The sequence below is a fragment of the Mixophyes fleayi genome, chromosome 1 (genome assembly GCF_038048845.1).
Source record: "Mixophyes fleayi isolate aMixFle1 chromosome 1, aMixFle1.hap1, whole genome shotgun sequence".
NCBI classification, from domain to species: Eukaryota; Metazoa; Chordata; class Amphibia; order Anura; family Limnodynastidae; genus Mixophyes; species Mixophyes fleayi.
This window is the reverse complement of record NC_134402.1, coordinates 218,578,167-218,600,502: the sequence shown is the minus strand read 5'-3', so window position 1 is coordinate 218,600,502 and position 22,336 is coordinate 218,578,167. Positions and strand designations below refer to the sequence as shown.

The window sequence follows — 22,336 nt, the reverse complement described above, 5'->3', positions numbered from 1 at the left end:
TTAAATACTGACAGTTTTTTCATGTAGCACACAAATACTTATTTGTACACTGAAATTTAAAGTTGATATTTGTGTGCTACATGAAAAAACAGTCAGTATTTAACTTATGTGCAAAACAGAAAAGTAGTTTGCACCCCTTGCATTGTAACATGGTTTTGTCCAGGAGACTGAAATAAGATACCTCTTCATTTAATATCCTTAATTAATCAGGCCCTATGTTCTCTACGTACTAGATGTACCATAACGAACAGTGTGTTGCTGCTAACATTGCATTACAACCTTTTTAACTTGCTGTATCTGAGAAAGAAATGCTTTTCTCTCATCTCCCTGAGAAAAAGTTGCTCCCCGCATATCATTAGCAGTGCGTCTTGGCGTAGACACACCCTGTTGAAGCAGCGTCTATTGTAACTCCTTACATGCCTGGCTTTCATTAGCAATATTGGAAACAGATATTGGCAGTGTGTTTTCCGCCAGCCATCACTTCAAATAAATCTTGGTTTCTGAGCCAAGCAAACTTTGTCTACAGCAGACCATAAAAGTTCAAGGGACAGTATAAAATGGATTTAAAAAAAGATGGATGTTTAACCCTGTTGGTGCTCTGTTGAAATAATGCATGCACATAACTCCTTATTTTTGGGGCAGCAAACCTAACCCATTGAAAGTAATCTTTTCTCTGCATTTGTACACTGCTTACATCTTTCTGAAGTGTGTTTGATGTTTAAAGAAATATATTATGGCATATTATTCTGTTATTTGAGCCTGATAGCCCTTTGCTGTTTCTGTAAAGTTTAAAGGTAGCGTCACATTGGCAATTTTTCAGCTGCTGTTTTCTACAGCGGAAAATCGTTGAGTTTATTTCCGTGAGCGATTTTTAATGCAGCGATTTTCCTCTGCTGAAAATCGCTTCTCTAAATATTGAGTATTTTTCTGGTGAATTTAAGGTTCTAGATTCAATGAGAAAAAAGTAGCTTTAAATCGCTGCCTGACAGCAGCATATACGCTCTGTGTGGCAGATAATTGTCAGATATCACAGATTTCCATATAACAGCATTTTCTAATAGCATTTTATCCACTCTTCAAAAAATCTGTCAGTAGCATCTACCAGAGCATCGCTAGAGAAATAATCGCTGTGTGACAATAACATCATCATCATCATCATTTATTTATATAGCACCAACATATTCCGTAGCGCTTTAACATTTAGGGTTCTGTTTATTAATACCCCTCCAATAACTAGATTTTCTAAAATCTTTTTGGACTTGAGCATCCAGTTCCAGGTTCTACAAAAAAAAATAATTAACGTTAAAAATATAAAAAATACCACTGCTGTCCTTGGTAAATAGGCTTACTATTTGCATGGGCAAGCATATCAGGGGGCCACGGTGATGGCTACCGGCCTGTGAGAGCAGGCAATAACCTTAACTGGCCAGGTACTTTGATAAATAGGGAGAAGCCCTAAATCCTGTGAAAAATTTCCTTTTCGCAGGATTTAGGGCTTATATCCCTTTAATAAATAGACACATTAAATTATTTCTATGGGAACATATGTACAGTTATTTTGAGCTAAGGAACAAATCACCCAGGATATTATTGGCACATACTATTTTTGGTTTTGCCTCCATGCCCATCTCTGTTTTAAGAGGCGTATTAGCCATATTCCTAAATATTTTTCAAATTTTAATATAAATTCTCTACCTATTCGGTTATTGGAACATAGAAAAAATAGTGCTCGGTAAGGGTCACAGGAATGTGACATTCCAAACTAAACTCTTCAGTGTATTCGTGCTTCCAGAACTACACTCAGTGGCTGCCTCCTCCAAATTACATATAGCTAAACACAAAAAAATTCTAAGTTGATTATTTTTACCTGTTTCCATATTTTTTCAACAGCACTAGTTTCTGACTGTTCGTACCACTGATGTTCTCTCTCAAAATTGGCAGTGCTGTCATGGCTACATTAAGAGTAGGCATTTTTGTATGTATACACGCTTCATTAATAATTAGTTCTTTCTGTCATTATTTTGGACTTACATATAGAAGTTGCTTAGACATTTGCAGTATGTGTGTGGTATCACTGAAAAACTTGGTATTGTTTTATTTCGCCTTGAGATAGAAATGAGCATTGAGTTAATAAGAAATGATGCCTTGATTGTTTGCAGTGTATCTTCAAATTGTCCATCCATGCTAGGTTTCTGTGCTATTCTCAGTGTCCCCTATCAGCATTAGCATGCAGCTACAATTTACAGGCATAGCTGCTAACATATACTGTACTGTGTATAGAATAAGAACACAGATTAATTTACTTATGTATGTATGCAATTATATATAAACGTGCTAGGAATTGAAATACATTTTCTTCTAAGAAATATATTTGGTGGTGTTAGAAATGTCACAATTGCTCGGTGGCAAATAGACATTACATTTTTCCTTTGTTTTATTTTTTACATTCTCATTCCTTTTCTCCAATCCCTAATTCTTAACTTGCTTAACAGATTGAAATCATTCTTTACCTCCTCCATGTAGTATTGTCACCCCACCAAGCCCCAAAAAACTCTTTCATTCAATGTCTCACAGTTCTATCCTACCCCCTCAACTCTTTGCTCCTAGCTCCCCCACTCACTATCTTGTGTTCTCTCCCCCCACCGTTCTCTTTCTCCTCCACCACCTTACCCAGTGCTCTCCCCCTCTGTCTGCCTAGGCTAAGCTCATTGATATGCAGGAGGCTTTGCTGAGCAAGGTACTTTTCTCCCTTGGCCGATGCGATGTGGAAGCAGAGAAGGAGGTGATAGAGGAGCAATGACGGCAGTGAGGCAATATCTGAATTTTAAGCAGCTTAACCCCATGATTTCCAGAACTGCTTGGAAACAACAAACATAAGTGCACCTCCAGTTACTTATAATACACACTCAGATACCAATGTTGTAACTTTTTCTCAAACATATTGGTGATATCTTCCTGCCCCCCTCCATCCCCCCATATATTTATTTTTCCTGCTTTTTCCTTATGAACTTTCTCCTGTGCCCTTCCACATACCTCTGGGGTTTTTTTATGTCTTGTGTTTTATTATGTAACAGTGCACCACTCCTTTTGCCTACACTAGTGTATTGCACACTTATGACATGTACAACAGTCCTTATAGCCTCACACCTGCAAACATTCTCAAGGTTAGGGAACACATTTTTAACTGCAGCTCAACATAATTGGCTTTACTTCATTCTGCATATTTTTTGTAATATACATCTACTGGTCTGTTTTTGTTACTTTAAAGTGAAACTATTCCAGAATTGTTATTTTTTTTGAAACATTGAACAGGTCTGAGATTTTAACTGTATTCTATCAATTACTTTAATTTCAGATTTCTGGTCACTCATAAAATCATTAAGAAGTTTCCCTTTGTATTCTGCCATTCATTTTATAAGAGTGTGTAACTAGATAAAAACTGAAGGCAGTCGTCATTAGTTTTTTGTTTTTTTAAGCTGGGCTGTACGTAGGACCTGCCACAATAGTGACAGGACCTACAGATATATTAGGTATACTGTTACATAATTAGCTGGTAACTTGCTTATTGTTCCAAGTCATTGACTTGGTAAGGTGTGGTATGGCCAATTCACAAATAAATTGTAGCAAGCAGGGACAACAACTTTTGAATAATAATCTAATTAACTAGAGCTCTACCGACATTAGGTTAAGGTAAAACGACACAGCTCACTCTTCTCTACAACATGTCAATATAAGGTTCACATGTACAGTGAACCATACATGACTGTATTTATATAAACAAATATTATGTAATCTATTTATTAAGCCAGTGCACTGCACTGTGATGCAATATGCAATTTTTCACGCATGTGTATAGGATTTCACCAGGCAGGGGATCATGCAAAGCCATTCTGGCTTCAGTAGACAATATAGGGTCAGGTAAGCTAACGCCATCTGAGATGTGAAAGCAAAGCTTGTTAAATTGGATCACATTCTAGACCCCATAAAAGTCTATGGGGACTGCAGTGACCAGAGTTAAACAGACCTGTTTGTTTCCTAGCATCTTAAATAAATGTGTCCTCATTTAGAAAGACTTTTTCTCCTATTTGTAACAAGTGGTCAAGCGCGTTACTTGACCAAGTTTATTTGAAGACCTCAAGTATAAAACATAAAGAATAAACATGTGCTAAGTTCAGCCATGGCTTAATTCTACTACTGGTCCTGATCCTAATTTTTAGTTATTATATAGCCATTATAATAGCCTAAAATCTGTGCTTGATCCCAAGTTTAAATCATAGCCTTGAATCTAAGTCCGAGCAACCTAACTCCTAGCAGTGGCTTAACTAGAGGCTGATTGATCATTAGGCTAAATTTGGGCCTGATCTCTGCTCTGATCTTTACATCCTCCCTGGTTTTTCCACTTTTCTCTGATAAAAGTGCTCCAAAACATCTGTGAATAAATCCTTTTTTTTTCATTATGCAGAGTTTATTTTATTCATTGTCTTGGCTGTGCAGCACCTGCTTCCTAATCATAACAGAAAGAAAATGAGCTATGTCTAAGACATGCAGGGACTGACTGGGCTGGGGGGTATCTACCCCCTGGGCCGTGTCCACAGTGGGCTACCTTGGGCTGGGTCACTGGGCTACCTGCATTTTTTCCCTTTTAAAATGTTCCTGTGTGTTGGCAGTAAGGGAGAAGCAAATCCTGCCAGTTTAATGAACGTATGACATTTTCTATTATTATACATTTCAAAAAGACGGATCAAATTTCAAAGCAACATGTTACAATTACACAGAAAGTTGCATGTTTAAGGGGTTATCAAATTTTACTAACCATTTTATAAATTCTCTATGTGCCCTCCACCTGCTGTACGGACAACATTGAGACAATAGTTAAATGCGTCCTACACGCCTATCAGAGTGTCTTCTTCCAGTGAATTCACCGATGCCGTGATTTTGTTTTTGAGGTCATTCAGATTAGTCGCTAATGGTGGCACAAAAACACAGTTTTTGACATATCCCCACAAGAAAAAGTCACAGGGTATAATGTCTGGGGATCTTGGGGGCCAAGAATGTGGAGCTAAGTCTTGGGGTCCCAAGCGACCTATCCAACGTTGAGGCAGTGTGTCGTTTAGAAAACGTCGAACCTGCAGGTGCCAATGTGGTGGTGCTCCATCTTACTGATCAATGAAGTAATCGGAATCCTTATTACGTTGTGGAAAGAGCCAGTTCTGCAGCATTTCAACATAGGTTTGACCTATAACTGTGTTTCCCTCAAAAAAAAAAAAAGGGTCATAAACCTTTCTTTGAGTAACGGCACAAAACACATTCAGTTTTGGGGAATCACGCTCATGCATGTCTTCCGTGTTCTGTAACATCGCATAACAACATTCTACACACTTTCCTTTGTCATCTGCAAGAAGAGCATGTACCAGTTACAACTGGAATGGCCTCATGATTAAATATCGCTTCAACACACGGCAGGCAGTCGTAAAAGAGATTGCAAGTTCTCGGATGGCACGACAAGTGGACTTGCGCGATTACGCAGAAAACTCTCCTCAATTTTTCTCACGTTTTCTTCTGAATTGCATGGTTGCCCTGTGCTCTTTCCCTTACATAAAGAGCCTTTTTCCTCAAAGTGTCGGAACCAATGACAAATGATCTTTGGCATTGGCAGATCAATGTCAAAATGCTGTTGAAACGCACGCTGCACTGCAATTACGCATTCAGTCTTGCTGAATTGCAGAACGCAAAATGCCTTTTGTTGTGGGGTCGCCATCTTGCGAACGACTGAGGCGTCTAACGGTAGTCATTTAAACCCTATGCCCTGCCTTTTCAAGTGGTAAAAGCTTCATTCATAGGGGGGGGGGGGTGTTTGCAGAGATACAGCAATTTAAAATCTGGTCCATCTATTTGAAACACCCTGCATATTAAGGTGTGTTCATGGACAAGTCTTGTTTTGTGTGCCAACTTGCTCACTTTTGCTAGAGTCCAGGATTTGGTCGACACTGGGTGCTGTCATATCAAGTCCTATTAATTGGCCTGCAATATAATTTACCTGCACTATAATTGGTTAATAACACCATGAAGCACCAGAAGCCAGTACAAATTCATTGAATACAATCACATAAATACAATAAGAATCCTTCAACAGATAGCGCTTCTCAATCCAGTGGATAATAATTCTGGCAAAGAACTTTTGTACAAACTACACTTCTATGAGTGCACCATTTGCCATGCACGCTCTCTCATACTGGGTGAATTGTACAGTATTAAATGATAGTACTACACAGTTAAGGGAATGCAATTTCTGTGCCAGATTTGATAAATGGATGGAAGTCAGCTGTTGTCATAGTAACAAGACACAACTTTGGTTAAACACTTCCGCCCTTCAGCATTTAGGATTGTGCCAAGCGGTTTTCCCTGGAGAGGATGTCTTCAGCTGAAAGATATGCTTAAATAAAATATCCTATCTCTCTGCTGTAACCCATGAGTTACCAGAATAAGCATATTTAAAACTGTTTGATAGCAATAATCTGATGAATTTGGATGTTATTTTTTATGCGAGTAGTTAGGAATGACAGAGCTGTTAATGGACACTGAAAAGTCTATAAAGAGGACCTATGGGCGCAGTTTAGAGAAGAGTCTGAGTAACAGAGATGCAGATGTTAAAGGGGACATTAATTGCTAGAGTTAGGGGAATGGTTATACTCTGCAATTAGTCACTGCATTACAGATACATATAAGTTTAAATGAGCTACTGTAACACCAGTACTATGTTGGTGGAGAATGTGCTGAATTTGTTTACTATGGTCCCTGTAGCAAAGTAATACGGTTACTTTATTTGCATCTTTTTTTTTTTCTTTTTTTGTGGCATAAAAATACTTAAACATGACATTAATGTATCTCTTGTATGGTTTATAGCTATATACAGGTAACTTCAAAAATTAAGGAAATATTTGATTAAATGAGGAATACTAAGTATAATGAAGGCTGGTGCTTCAACATAGGTAGTTATTGAGTTACTGACATTTAACATACAATGTAAAGTCACTTCATAAGACATTTGGACACCATGCTCGGGCAGAACAGCATGAGTCTACCAGTGTTTGGATTTGTGCAGGAGGGATGTAGCAGCCTTATCTCTCTTTCACTCTTATATATGTGTATATATACATTATATGTATATATTTGTGTGTGTGTGTGTGTGTGTGAATATATGTATAAAAAAAATAATGGAAATATTTTAGCCATAAATGACCCCCTGGTTAAATGTTTGCAATATGAAAGTTATTATTATTGTGAAAAATGAAGCAAAAATGAAATAACATTATGCAAAACATGAGCCACACTTTCCTGTCAATGTTGTTGTTTGGACCTACATATAGACCTGTCTATTTTCCTGAAAAGGCTGCAGTAGTAAGACTTTGAATTTAATATATTTCACCATGTTTGACAGTTAGCTATGTATTTTTAGTTGTTGTTGTTGTTATTTTGTCATTTTGTATATCTAAAACAGAATTGTTCAAATCAACCCTGTCCCTTGGTCTTCTTTCATATTGAAAAACATTTCCCTTAAACTTTCATAGTTTCCACTGGCTTATAAATAATTCATTGTAAACCACCCATACATTGTCCACCTGTCCACTTAATATAAAGGAAACCTGAAGTTAGTTTTTCTGTAGTTATCAGATGCCAAGATACCAGTAAATTGTTCCATTCCTAATCGTAACATTATATGTTTTATCATTGAGAACTTGTACTGTGCTATCATGTTAATATCTACATTTTTTCTGTGTTTGCCTCAGAGTGCAGCTGCTGCTCCCAGTCCTGTGATGGGCAACATGCCTCCAAATGATGGAATGCCAGGAGGACCCATGCCACCAGGGTTCTTTCAGGTAACAATTCTTCTGTACCCATACAGTATTGTGTGTTCCTATATGTTATATTAATGATCTGGACTTCTAACACACATGCCCTTGATGACAAAGTAATTATTTGTATTAGCCAGTAAAAAATGCATGTTACCATAGGCAATGGTCATCATCATTCTCATCACCATTTATTTATATACCGCCACTGATTCCGGTGATGTTATAACAGTGCTTATTTTTATTATTATTATTACTGCTAATAATAATATTAGCTTTATTATTAGCATTATAATAATTTAATAGTGTGTTAATTGTATAGCTGTGCACTGTATCGGTATAGCCCATTTAACGCGCACATATTTATTGTACTTTTCTCACATTCCTAAAACATTTCCATTCTTCCATTGTTCTGTCCCAGCATAGAATGTAATACATTGTTTGTGGAAGAAATATATGTTTTCCAGGTGTCTGTTGTAAGTATGGTGATATCACTTTCTGCTCTGAGCATATAAGGGAACTGATGGCCGGTAGTTGACCATTCATGTCTAATAGTCTTGTTTACATTGACCTAAAAATAAACAGAAAATGGACCATACAGACCTTCCCAGTCCATTGCAGTGACCAAAGATGCATATTGTTTAATGTGGACATTGAAGTTATTCCAGCTGTCAGTCACACATTACAATATGTTTCTTTTGCACTGTTAACATCAGTATAAAAGGTTGAAAGTCTTTGTTATTACATGTGCATCACAGGAGGTCCCTAATGAAAGCTACCACTGGTGAGAGCCGGGAATAGTCTGCACTATTGGCCGGAGGGGGGGGGTTGATAAATAGGAAGAGTCCCTAGGGGCTTTCTCCTATTGCTAGTTATACTACTTACTAAGTAAACTCACCCTTTATCACCTGTCCTTCACAATACTGTTACTGTAAGCCTACAGCAAAGAGCACTAAAAACTTCTGTCCTCAATATAGAGAATAAAAACCTACAGGAGCTGATTAAAAGCTTGTACCTGGAAAATGATGTACTACAGAAGAGAATATGTAAAAAGCACAACCTGATTTAGAGTTGTGAAGGTGGTATAATCACCACTAAATTCAGTGTAAAGTAGAGCTGGCCAGTATTCATATACCTCCTAACATTCATATTTCCTAAGTCAGGGCACACCCATATCTCCTTCAGAAGGGGGCATGACTGTCAATGTTAGGTGCGTGGTCACAACCCCTGACATACCGAGGCAAATTCAGGATTTCCAAACGCTTGGATTTTAAATGAGTGCATCCAGCCCATGGAGCTGGCATGATTAGCAATTAACAAAAAATAGTCCGCCCCATGCAGAGCAAGTGTTTGTAATTCCATAGAATATATATTTAGATATTGTGGCAAGAGCCCGCTACTGCAGAAGCACACGCGAACAACTTCTTCCTTTTTACGTAGCTTTATTGTCAGGATGGTAAATGTTTTGACACCGTGTACTTTCACAGCAATTATGGAGACCCTAAACGCTAGCTATACATAGACCAGCTCTCCCAGGTCCAGCCAGCTTTCCCAGCGTTGGTCTCAGTGAACAAATGACACAAACAAGCTTTTATACCTGATACTCCTCCCCCAGCCTTAGCTTGATGGACAGGTGACACACCCACCTTCTCTTTAAGAGAAAATGCCCATCACTGGCTCTGTTTGACTAACAGACACACACTGTCTGTTTGCTGAGAGAAAGCAGCCTTCAAATCATGTAAGTTAACCAACTTTAAACTACACATAAGTCTTTACTTGGTTTAACCTGAATCTAGGTGCATAACTGCGCCAATGTCTTACTCTGCTTGTATATTTTCTTTGCATCTTGTCAGATAAATGCCTCCCTTTGTTACATATCCCTCCACCTAGCGTCTCCAAGTAGGGGGACGTGGACTTCGTGAGGAGCGCATATTTTCGTGACAATGCATCTGCATTCTTGTGCAGAATCCCAGGTCTATGTTCTACTGAGAACTTGAAAGGTTGTAGTGCCAAGAACCAGCGGGTTACCTTGGCATTTACCACCCGGTTGCTTTGCATCCTTCTCAATGGTGCATGGTCTGTTATTAAGCTGAACTCTCTTCCTAGGAGATAATAGCGCAGAGCTTCTGTAGCCCATTTTATGGCGAGACATTCTTTCTCCACAGTGGCATATTTTTGTTCCCTTGGAAGTAACTTACGACTTAGGTACAGCACAGGATTTTCTACTCCATTCTTTTCCTGTGACAAGACTGCACCTAAGCCAACACCAGAAGCATCAGTTTGGAGGAAGAACCTCCGGGTAAAATCCGGTGCTTGTAGAACTGGGGAGGAACAAAGAGCTAACCGAAGATCAGACCAGGCGGTTTCTGCAGAATCAGACCAGGTTAATCTATCTGGACAACTTTTTTTTAACATGTCCGTAAGTGGAGCAGTTCTAGTGGCGAAGTGGCTTACAAACCGCCTGTAGTAACCTACTAAGCCTAAAAAGGTTCTTATCTGCGACTTTTTTTGTGGTCTTGCCCAATTTTTGACTCTCTCCACTTTGTCTAGCTGGGGTTTTACACGCCCTCGACCAACAACGTACCCCAAATATTTGGCTTTTCTCATGGCTATGGCACATGTCTCTGGGTTAGCTGTTAACCCTGCTGACCTTAATGAAGCTAAGACCGCCTCACCTTTGGCTAAATGTGATCCCCAGTCTAGGGTATAAATCACTATATCGTCCAAGTAAGCAGCTGCATAAGCTGTGTGAGGTCGTAGCAATTTATTCATGGCCCTTTGGAAGGTGGCAGGTGCCCCATGCAACCCAAAGAGTAGGACTTTATATTGATAGAGACCATCAGGGGTGGAAAATGCAGTCTTTGGCTTGGCCGTGAAAGTCAGGGGAACTTGCCAATAACCTTTTGTTAGATCAAGGGTTGTTAAATAATTGCTACCAGCAAGATTTTCCACTTGTTCATCCACACGTGGCATCGGATAGGCATCAAACTGCGACATACTGTTTAGGCACCTAAAGTCATTGCAGAACCTAATTGTCCCATTGGGTTTCGGGACAAGCACAATGGGACTATTCCACTCACTAGTGGACTCTTCAATCACATCTAACTGGAGCACCTTCTCGACCTCCTTTCTCACGTCCACCCGTCTGGCTTCTGGAATACGATACGGCTTCTGCTTTACAATGACTCCTGGCGCAGTGACAATGTCGTGTTTGATTAAGGTAGTGCGCCCAGGAATGGAAGAGAATACATCCCTGTTCCAGCGAATCATTTCTTTAGTCTGTTGTCTCTGCTGAATGGACAAAGCTGGCTCTATGGGCACTTCAGACTTTTCAATGGCAGTACTCACTACCTGAGGAGAGGTTTCCTCATCATGCCAAGGTTTAAGGAGGTTAACATGATATATTTGCTCCTCCCTTTTCCTACTTAACTGGCAGACTCTGTAATTGACAGGACCGACAGCCTCTAGAACTTCATATGGACCCTGCCAATGGGCGAAAAGTTTGCTTTCCTGGGTGGGAACCAGGACTAGGACCTTGTCCCCAGGCTTGAAAGATCGAACAACTGCACTATTATCATAACTTTTTTTCTGTCGTTCCTGAGCCTCCTTTACATGTTGCTGCACAATGGGCCCTATCTTTCCAAGCCTCTCATACATTTGGGACACAAATTGGACCAGATTTAGCTCCCTGGGACCTTGCTGCTCCCACCCTTCTTTTAACATATCCAAGATACCCCTGGGCTGTCTCCCAAACAATAACTCAAAGGGACTAAACCCTGTTGATGCTTGAGGTACCTCATGGATGGCAAACATCAAATAGGGAATAAGAGTGTCCCAATCTTTTTTTTCTTGAGCCACTGCTTTCCTGAGCATGTGCTTTAATGTGCGGTTAAAGCATTCCACCAAGCCATCTGTTTGTGGATGGTATACAGAGGTGTAAAGCGCCGTAACCCCTAGCAACTGGCAAATGTCCTTCATCAGTTTAGACATGAATGGAGTACCCTGATCTGTGAGAATTTCTTTGGGTATTCCCAAGCGTGTAAACATCAATACAAGTTCCTTAGCTATGATGCTGAACTTTATGTTTCGTAGGGGAATTGCCTCTGGATACCTGGTTGCATAGTCAAGCACCACTAGTATATATTGGTGCCCACGTGCAGATTTTTCCAGTGGCCCCACAAGGTCCATGGCTATCCGTTCAAATGGAACTTGTACTATTGGTATTGGAATGAGAGGTGCCCTGTACATGGGTTTGGGACAGGTTCTCTGACAAATGGGACAGGACCGGCAATACTTTTTCACTGCCATGTGTACACCGGGCCAGTAAAACCTAAGCAGAACTCGTTCCCGTGTTTTATCCTCCCCTAGATGTCCCCCACAGACATGTGTATGTGCTGCTTTTAACACTAGGGGTACATGGACCTGAGGAACCATTAGTTGTTCTACTTTTTCCCCCTGTACAGTAGCAACTCTGTACAAGAAATTATTTTTAACAATAAAATATGGTATACCTTCTGCAGGCTGGGCGGCTTTCGCTACCCCATTTACCTCAGTCACACTTTTAAAGGCATGTTCCAAAGTGGCATCATTAAGTTGGTCTCGAGCAAAGTCCTGCAGAGGAAACAAAATTGGTATTGCGGACCAGTCCGTATCCTCACTGACAGGCGGGGTGGGCTCATCTGCGACATAAACGACCAATGCTAGTTTGGACTGTCCATGTTTCCCCGCAGGTGGATGCTTTTGTGGAACTCCTGCTGTGTCTCCCAGGATGGCATTCCAGTTTGGTGGTTCCCAAAGATCGATGTCCAGATGTTGTGGATTCTTAGGCGGTTCCTTTAAGACCGGGCTTCCGACCGTTGCATCAGTTGCCCCAAAATGAGTGGATATGGGAGTTTAGGTGCTATGGCAGCTACCACCATAACAGTTTTGTCTTTGAGTGTGACTGGTAGTATTGTTCTTTCATACTCCTCTTTCGTGCCATCTACGCAAAGAACCTTCACCTTGGGCAACCGAGAAGTTATGGTTTCGGGTAAGGCAGAGCTGGAAACCAATGAGAGTTCACTCCCCGAGTCAACCAAGGCTAGAACAAGGTTTTGGTTGATTAGCACAGTCACCCGGAACAAACAAGGACTTCCTGATGTGGGACTCATGGTAAAGCAGCTTGGAAAAGCAGGCCCAATGTGTGCCACGGAACAGTCCATGGGTTCCGGTAGTTTAGGACACTCTGCCTTAAAGTGGCCTGGCTCACCACATTCAAAACACTTCAGATTAGACAGCTTTGCACCTGGCCCACTGTCCGTAGCAGTTTTGCCATTGGGCCCTGTAGCAAGGATTGTCAAGCCTGCCTTTTGGCGTGGCAGCGGCTTTGGCACAAATGCAGGTTCTTTAGTCATTTGTTGTAGCGCACAAAACCTTTCTACCATGGTGGCAAGCTCTTCATAAGTTTGTGGGTCTGATTGCAGAACCCACCTTTGCAAATCGCGGTTCAGCCCCCGGATGCAGTGATCTATCGCCAGAACTTCAATAATCCGAGAAGGCGAATTCTCCTCAGGCTGCCGCCATTTCTTTAAAATTTTAGAAAGCTCAGCCACTTGCGCTCTGACCGGTTTTTCTTTATCATAGTGCCATTGGTGGTAGCACTGGGCTCGGCCTGGCCCGGAAACTCCAATGCGAGCCAATATCTCAGACTTTAGGCACAGATAATCAGAGGCCCATTCCTCATCTAGATCCATATAAGCTCGCTGAGCTTCACCAGTCAGATATGGCGCTAGCCTCTCAGCCCAATCTTTAGGAGGCCATTTTACCCTTTTTGTAAGTCTCTCAAAGGACACCAGATATGCTTCTATGTCATCACCTGGCAACATTTTCTGGAGAACAGGACCAAGTGGTTCATTTCTGTCATGCCTCACCTGGCTTAACTCTTCTCTAAAGAGCCTCGTAGCATCCGAGCTTGCTGCTGTTTTTGCGCAGCGGCCACATTCACGAGGGTTCTCAGTACTTCCTCCATGTTGACGTCTGCGCGGGTTGGGTAGCGGAAACTTACTTCCCGGAGTATCCCACTCCTGACACCACTTGTGGCAAGAGCCCGCTACTGCAGAAGCACACGCGAACAACTTCTTCCTTTTTATGTAGCTTTATTGTCAGGATGGTAAATGTTTTTACACCGTATACTTTCACAGCAATTATGGAGACCCTAAACGCTAGCTATACATAGACCAGCTCTCTCTCAGGACCAGCCAGCTTTCCCAGCGCTGGTCTCAGTGAACAAATGACACAAACAAGCTTTTATACCTGATACTCCTCCCCCAGCCTTAGCTTGATGGACAGGTGACACACCCACCTTCTCTTTAAGAGAAAATGCCCATCACTGGCTCTGTTTGACTAACAGACACAACCTGTCTGTTTGCTGAGAGAAAGCAGCCTTCAAATCATGTAAGTTAACCAACTTTATACTACACATAAGTCTTTACTTGGTTTAACCTGAATATAGGTGCATAACTGTGGCAATGTCTTACTCTGCTTGTATGTTTTCTTTGCATCTGGTCAGATAAATGCCGCCCTTTGTTACAATATTTCATCATACAGTGCATAGTGTATATAATGGAACATTAATCAATAGCAACATAATTGTCCTATAGTATATATATATATATATATATATATATATATATATATATATATATATATATATATATATATATATATATACAGTATATTATGAACGGTATGAAGAGTTCTCACCTCTTTGTCTGTTTTACCCAGTTTGTTTATTAGTTTATTATGTTTGTCCCCAATTGTAAAGCGCTACGGAATATGTTGGCGCTATATAAATAAATGATGATGATGATGATGATGATGTGTATAAGCTTTGACAACATCATCAAACTTTTGGGAAATTTATCCTGTCTAGAACAGTGTTTCCTGGCTCAGAATGATTGCACACACAGCTACATACGCTGTAGAAGATATTAGCATGAAAAATGAATGATGTGATTTAATAAATAATCCCTTATTCCATGTCAGTGCTTACATTCTGTCTTCAATTGAGTCTATTTGTTATCACGTGATACAAATCCAGATAGACAACTATTATATAACCGCCCTCAAAATCGCAAAAAGCCCTGACAATAATGTGATAAAGATTGCAACAGATACTACTCTTGTAGTAAAAAAAAAAAAGACATTTTTGTTGGATGTAAAAAACAGTCTGGAACAATAATAACAGTGTCGTTGAAGTGTTATTTTTGAACACATCTAGTTTTGAGAAAACTATTCCAAATTTATTCCAGGTACTATAAGTGTCTGAAAAAAATGAAATGCCCTTATTATAGTGTCACCTGGATCCACTGTGTGTCTGGCTGCCATTTCTACAGTGTTGTACTCCTTATAATGGCTGTGATGTCAGAGGGAAACTAAACCACTTTATGTATTATACATCTATATTGAATATAAATAACATAAGTGGTCAGGAAGATCATTTTATAATGATGGCACAAGTGGGGAAGATCTAAGTCTACCATTATGTGAAGAAACCTGAATGTTCTCCAATCTCATGCAAATCTTCAAAGGCACGAGACAATGTAGGAGGAGCCGCTGCCCATGTCTCAGTAAAACCCTGCACTGACCTGGCAAGCGGTAGGATCCTCTTACTGCTGCCAGCCAGAGCCTCCAGGGAGCTGAGCATCACTCGCCTGCCCTGGTGACATTTTTTTGGTAAACTGTACAAAAGAAAATTTTCTATCTTATTGCAGCGTTAGAACATATTCATAACTCAGTGGTCTTGTTAAATAGACCCATTACTATCAAAATGGGGAATTTTATAAGATTTTGTGAAGAAACCTGTTTTCATGGCATGCTTAATACATTGAATGATAGGGGTTATTCTAATTAGGCATAATAAACAGGTAGGGCGTCATTTAAAGTTGTTGTGTGACAACACATTTTCAGTGCATCATGATATGTTTACATACTAGAGACATCAGTATTCACCAACTTTATGATGTTTACTGCTGTTTTAATGAATAATTTAAAAAAAAAGAAAAGAAAGCACTGTGTGGCTTTCACAGGCTGGGCTGGACACACTATAATAGGGAAACCTGCAGCATTGGGGTCCCTTTGGCATAGAGGGACACAGCCCCTGCCCGGTTCTGAATTCCAAAATTGTCCTGCAAAACAACATGCCCAGAAAGGAAAAACAGCCCTAGCACACCTGGCTGGTGGGAAATGGAGTAATATATTTTTAAAGTAAAAAAGGTATTTTTATGTGACACTGCTGGTCCCAGCAAGCCCATGCAGCCATAAACTGCTTGGATATTACTCTAACGTCCTCTAACCAGGGGTGGTGGTAGGGGCTGGTTCTTCCTAGGAGGGGGCCTACATGCTTGCTGTGTCTCAGTATGCAGGGGGTGCCATGCTGCACGTTTTCCTGCAATAGTATGATCAGCCAGGTTCTCTTTGCTGTTTTTGCGGATGGGCCACACACTATCAGTGAGTGGTACTGGGACACAGAGCATAATTGGGGAGGATTACAGACTAGAGATGAGATGTTAGGTTGCAGAACTGTGGAGGGCTTTGTAGTGAGAAACCAGAGTTTTATATTGAGTCCTGGAGGGAACAGACAGTACTGCGAAGGTAAAGTATCTGGAATCCACATTCAAAATGGTTTGGTTTGGTTAATAGGATTTAATAGAATTACTAGGAAGTTACAGTAGTTGTGAATGGAAGTGATTGGGGCATAGTTTAGTGTTATGTCCATTTTACAGTCTTCAGAAACATTTAGAAGAGTGACATCTTAATGGAAATGTCTACTATGCACACTTACCTCAATTGTCTCACCCACCGTGCAGAAACACAGCCACATTTAAGTCCAGGCAATCTGGCTATTAAGTCTTCTATGACTGTGCTTTTAATCAGGACACACACTGGGTAAATTGCTACATGTATTGACTTTCACAATCGCTAAGAATGATAAAAAAAAAAAAAATTGGTTTCATTTATATCATTTCTGGTGGAAAAAAAGACAGCTGTATCTATGATACTTAGCTAACCATGACTGGGCATCGTAAACTAGTATTTTGGGCAGCCCACCAATCTGCACAATTTGACCACCAAATTTACAAAATACATAGGTTTATTGACTTGTAATTGCCCCAATACAATTGTAACTTTGTTACATAGCTGACCTGATCTGTGCCTCATCCGAGGGCAATGAAAATTAAGTTTTCTCCCTTCATGATAAGAGAGCCTTAGTGAAAAATACAAAAAAAGGCTAGAAATCTAAAGCTGTATATTTATTACAATATTGCAGACAAGCATATACAAATAGATAAATTAGTATCATCTGAAAAATTGTTTAATTATTGCAGTAAATTATCATTTACATTTTAAATAAACAAAATCTGAGCTTAATATGAGAGATTGAAATAAACCACGTAAATTATGCTATTTAAAGGTCTTTTGTAAAATGTTATATAACAATCTTTCAATGTACTAATTTAATTAAAACATTTTTATGAATCCTCTCCTTATTCAGTATCACTGTTTATAGTGACATCCATGAAGGAATACAGTCTGATTAAAAGCTCTTCAGAGGCAGGAGGGACATAATAATTAAGCAAAATATAGCTAAAACTATTATGTGTATTTTTTAATTAGAAATCATTTTCAGTTATTGTGCAACAAAGATGTTAAGCTCCATATGACCATGAATCTGAATGTTGTGATTTTGCTGAACTCACTTAATTTATCACATATGGGAATGTTACAACCTTTATTTACCTTCTCAATTCTCACTGTATTCTTGTTGTGTCCAGGCTCACATTGCTCAAATGCTGTTTGACAGGATTCAAGACAGCTGTATTAAGCTGTGTTTTTTTCCTCAGCAAGTGAAGCATTTAAACACTGGCCATGTAGTCTAAATCAAGCAGTGCTAAGCCCTCTTGTATCCCAAAGGGTATATATCAGCGAGCAGGAGACCTCTCCAAACAGGATTATCAGACAGTGCTTGTCTGAGCTTCACAAGAACTGGGACAGTAGGCTTTTAGATAGAGAGCAAATTTTGCTGTGCAATGTGTTCTTTTCCCATAACACAGTGGAGGTGTTAATGAGTGGAGCAAGAGGTTAAATGCTAATTCTAGAATGTTGAACTTCTACATTATTATTTTAATTCAATATTTAAATTTCAGTCATACAAGACATTTGCTTTTCTTCTGTCTCCTATTTGTCTCTTGCGGTCCTTAAGTGGTGGATTATTATAAGGACATTGTAGCTGAGATCTATAGGTGGCCCAGAGCTGTAACCATATGATTGCCTGAGTGGGTCAGTGTGATTAACTCATTCAATGTATCAAATCTTGAGTACCAGAGGTGGCTTATGCACCATCCTGCACAACATTTCTTTTTACCCTGGTCAGCTCGGTCTGGCTGTTAACAGTGTACCACAAAGAAACACCAGTGATTTTACATTTCACAAAAAGAAAACTTGGGCATAGTGATTATTTTGAAACGATCAATTAGATATATCTATATTTTACATTTTTACCAAAGTAAATAATATAATGTATAGGTTAAATAAACTATAGTAAATGCTGCAAATGTCCTCTAGATGACTGGGAGTTGTTAATGCTCCTCTGTCTCCTGCAAATCTGCTCAAAGGGACCAAGGTATTGGGATAGTGCCTCATAATCTAGATTGTGTTTTTGTACCCAGTATGCTTGTGTACCACCTACTGTGTTACAGCTAACAAGGGAATGGTAATGTGTTCAGTCCAAAAACATACACACATAATCTTGACCCATTTTTTCATTATGTCAATTTAAAATTGTATCTGCTGTAGTTTAGTAGCTTGGATATGCTGCATGGACAGACAGGTATTAGAGTGTGTGTGTTTTTATTAAAGGATCTTCAAAATTCAGCTATATGTCAGCTTTCTAAATATACTGAAAATGTGATCCCAGAAACTGTATGATCTATATTACATGTTGAATATATAATCTGACACATTACCCCACTATAAGTGCCTGGGCCTCTTCTTCCATCTTATTTTTTTTTTTCTATCTCCAGTTAGCAGTGCAGCTGGCCATAAATCTGAGCTGTGAATATGAAGGAGAGGGGGTAGGGTTGGTTACTCCTAGTATTTTCTCTCTCCTCCCTCTCTCCCTCTCTACCTCTCTCCCTCTCTCCCTCTCTCTCTCTCTCCTCTCTCCTTCTGAAAAAAATGAGGGATTGTACTTCATCTGATTGTGGTCCGGGGAAACACAGCCATTGCTTGAACTCCCATATATTCTGAAAACATTGACTTCAGAGATGTCCACTTGGCATGCCTAACATGACCGAGAGGCACGTTAATGGGTTGGTGTGATTAAAAACTGTAGGTGTGGTTTATCGAATGCTTTACGCAATAGATGACTTATATATAAATAATAAAAGAACATTTTATTTCAAAGAGAGAAATCTATGGACCAATATACAATAGAGCGAGTGTTCTCATACCCAATATACAAGACAAAAAGCATTCCAGTGGCCAATATCCAATACAGAGAGTATTTTAGTGACCACTTTACAATACAGAGAGCGTTTTCATGTTTAATGTACAAGACAGGAAGCATTCTATTGGCCAATATACAATACAGAGAGCATTTTAGTGACCGCTGTGCAATATAGAGAGCATTGTAGTGACCAATATGCAAAACAGAGTATTGTTGTGACCAGAATACAGTAAGAGAAGAATACATATTATTTTGAACAATAAATAATACAAAGAGCATCTTAGTGACTGATTTACAATACTAGTGACTGCTGTACAATGCTGACATTATTCTAGAGACCACTGCATAATTCAGATTCCCAAATTGCTATAGTATACTTACAAATCCCAATGTATGTTAGCTATGCACTGTAACAGCCCCCCCTCCCCCTCCGAATGGTGCTTTACAATATGTACCATTTGGGGGGGGGGGGGAGGGGTACTAGTGGATTTACAATACAGACTCTGAAATCTATACACCATACAGACCCCACATCACTAATAGTGACACAATTTAGACCCTGATGGTGAAATAATGCAAACCCCAATAGTTAATTTAGCAGAGATACCACAATATTTCTCGGCAAGCTGGAGATGTTCCAGTAATCTGTCAAACCCAATAGTCAGCCTTCACCGGATTTGTAAATGACAAGACCTATCCACAAGAGGTTTTGGAGCCATCTATTGGGTATGACTGCTTCCGGACACAGCTGAAGTGGCTGTAGGTGGGAGCAATTTACATCCCCGTTTCTCAGTCTCATGAATACTAGATTTTGGGGATATAATTATAAGACTGGAAAAAGGAGTAAAATTTGGGAACCTTTTAAAAATAACAGGAGACTTAACAGGCTTGTGATTTTGGTTTCAGGAGGAAGTGTGTTAGGGCATAGTCTTTATTAATTAATAAAACCAGAGCACTTTTTTATGAAAGATTCCCATTTAGTTTACCTTCCATGATCCAAATCTTGGCCAAAGGAAGACAAATATTTCAGTCAGAAGATAATACGAACAGCATCTCTATTTTAGTGTTCTAAAATGCTTTGAAGTGTGGGTAAAAAGTGTAGTTAGTCATCAAAATCAGTGAAACACTCAAGATATTTGTGGCAAAGCAACAAAAGTATACAGGCTGAGAGTATGCAGGGCCTATCAATAAATTCATTTATACCTGCAGATTTATTGGTGTTATGCTGAAAGAAACCTCACTCAAGTTATGTTTTCGTGGATGATGTCCTGTTATTTGTGACTAATCCTGAGACTTTATTCTTGACTCTTCATGACATTCTAGACCCCTTATTAGAGCCTCTCTGTATAAAATAAATACCACCAAACCTGAAGTTCTCCCACTTAATATCAATACAACTAACTTAACCAAGCTTGAAATGAAATTTCATTATATATGGAAAAATGACTCTCTTATTTGGGCATTGAAATTCCAGTCATTAATGAAGAAATATTTGAGGTCACCCTAATAATCCTAAAACTTACTAAATTAACAAATGCCTAGGTTAACTACGAGGTCTCCTGGTTAGGCCCCCTAGCAGCGTTCAAAATTATGTTATTACCAAAGTTAATGGATAAACTCTATAAAGTAATGTCTACATATATTTGGAAATGAAAACTCACAGTTAGCATACAATTGGATGATTCTAACAAAACAGCAAGGAGACTATCCCAAATCTGGTGAAATACCAAGAGGCTCGTATACAAACACAACTAAGAGATTGGTCACTCTAGCCAGCCACAAACCATGGGTTAACCTGCAAGAGCCTCACACACAGATTACACCATTAAAGATTTAATTTGAACTCCCAAAATATTAAGACCAAATTCTAACCTGAGGCTTACTGCAATTTCTGATTCTTTAAAAATAATGGATAGGACAGCGGCATTGCATACAGAAATAGTTACGCCTACTTGTAATTTATCACTAAGTGCCATAACAAAACGAATCCCAAATCTAAACCTCTCAACCTGGTACTCCATGGGAATTTATACTTTGTCTAATTTATTCTCTGCTGATTCACTACTCCCATTCCAAAAATACAGGATCTATGTGGTATCCCATTAATATAATTATATAAATATTTTCAAATTAGAAAATGGACATCCGAAATCATTAAAACGAACAGCTCCCTACAACTGTCCCCAGCCTCAATACTCTTCAGACTTCTACAAGGAAGTAGTAAAGGAGGAATAGCATTGTTACTTATTAACTCTCCAAGTATCACCTTAAATAATCTTCAAAATTTCAATGGGAAAGGAACTTACAGAACGTATTCTCACCACAACAGTGAGGCTGTATTTATATAACCTCACACTGTATGTCAAAATGTCTTTAACCATACAGAAATGCAAGTCAAACTCTTGAACAGAGACTGTACCTTACCCCTACCAAACTTCATAAAATTTGGCCTAACCATTAAAAATGTTGCTGGTGCAATCGTAACCAAATAAGCAATATCTGATATGTTTTTTGGGAACAACCAATGATGCATGAACATGATACATGAACATGTAACCCCTCCCCAGAAGTAGCCCTCCACCACCTTTACCCCCTACAGTCCTAAAACATGATACATATGTATTGGACCATATTCTAATAACCACAAGGGCTTCAATAGACAAAATATAGAAAGATCACTTACCTCCTATTCTGATTAAGATTATATGCAAAATCTAATTTAGTTTAAAAATGAATATTCTAGGTATGCCTTATTCTTGTTCGGTTTTCAAATGACAGAAGTACGTCAGACCGGGAAGGTTTTTCTATTCTACAGACTAACCCAAATCTGGATCCCCTACCATGCAGCTTTAATGAGACCCCTCACATCTAAGCTATATGCGATTGATGTGTTAAGTTTTATGATATGTTGGATATGTCCCCACTCTCCCTTTGTACCTATTCCACATTGTTTATTCCATCCTCCACTTTTATGTTTTCCCCCAAATTTCTGAAATATTTT

The 22,336-nt window shown here is 39.3% G+C and overlaps 1 protein-coding gene across 1 annotated transcript in view; it reads left to right on the top strand.

The window, feature by feature from the left end:
• SSBP4 (single stranded DNA binding protein 4) overlaps positions 1 to 22,336 on the top strand; it is a 396,764-nt gene that overhangs the window by 284,730 nt on the left and 89,698 nt on the right. The window contains exon 5 of the mRNA XM_075205294.1: positions 7,788 to 7,877. Coding sequence (XP_075061395.1) covers positions 7,788 to 7,877 — 90 coding nt within the window. The remainder of the gene's footprint in view (positions 1 to 7,787; positions 7,878 to 22,336) is intronic.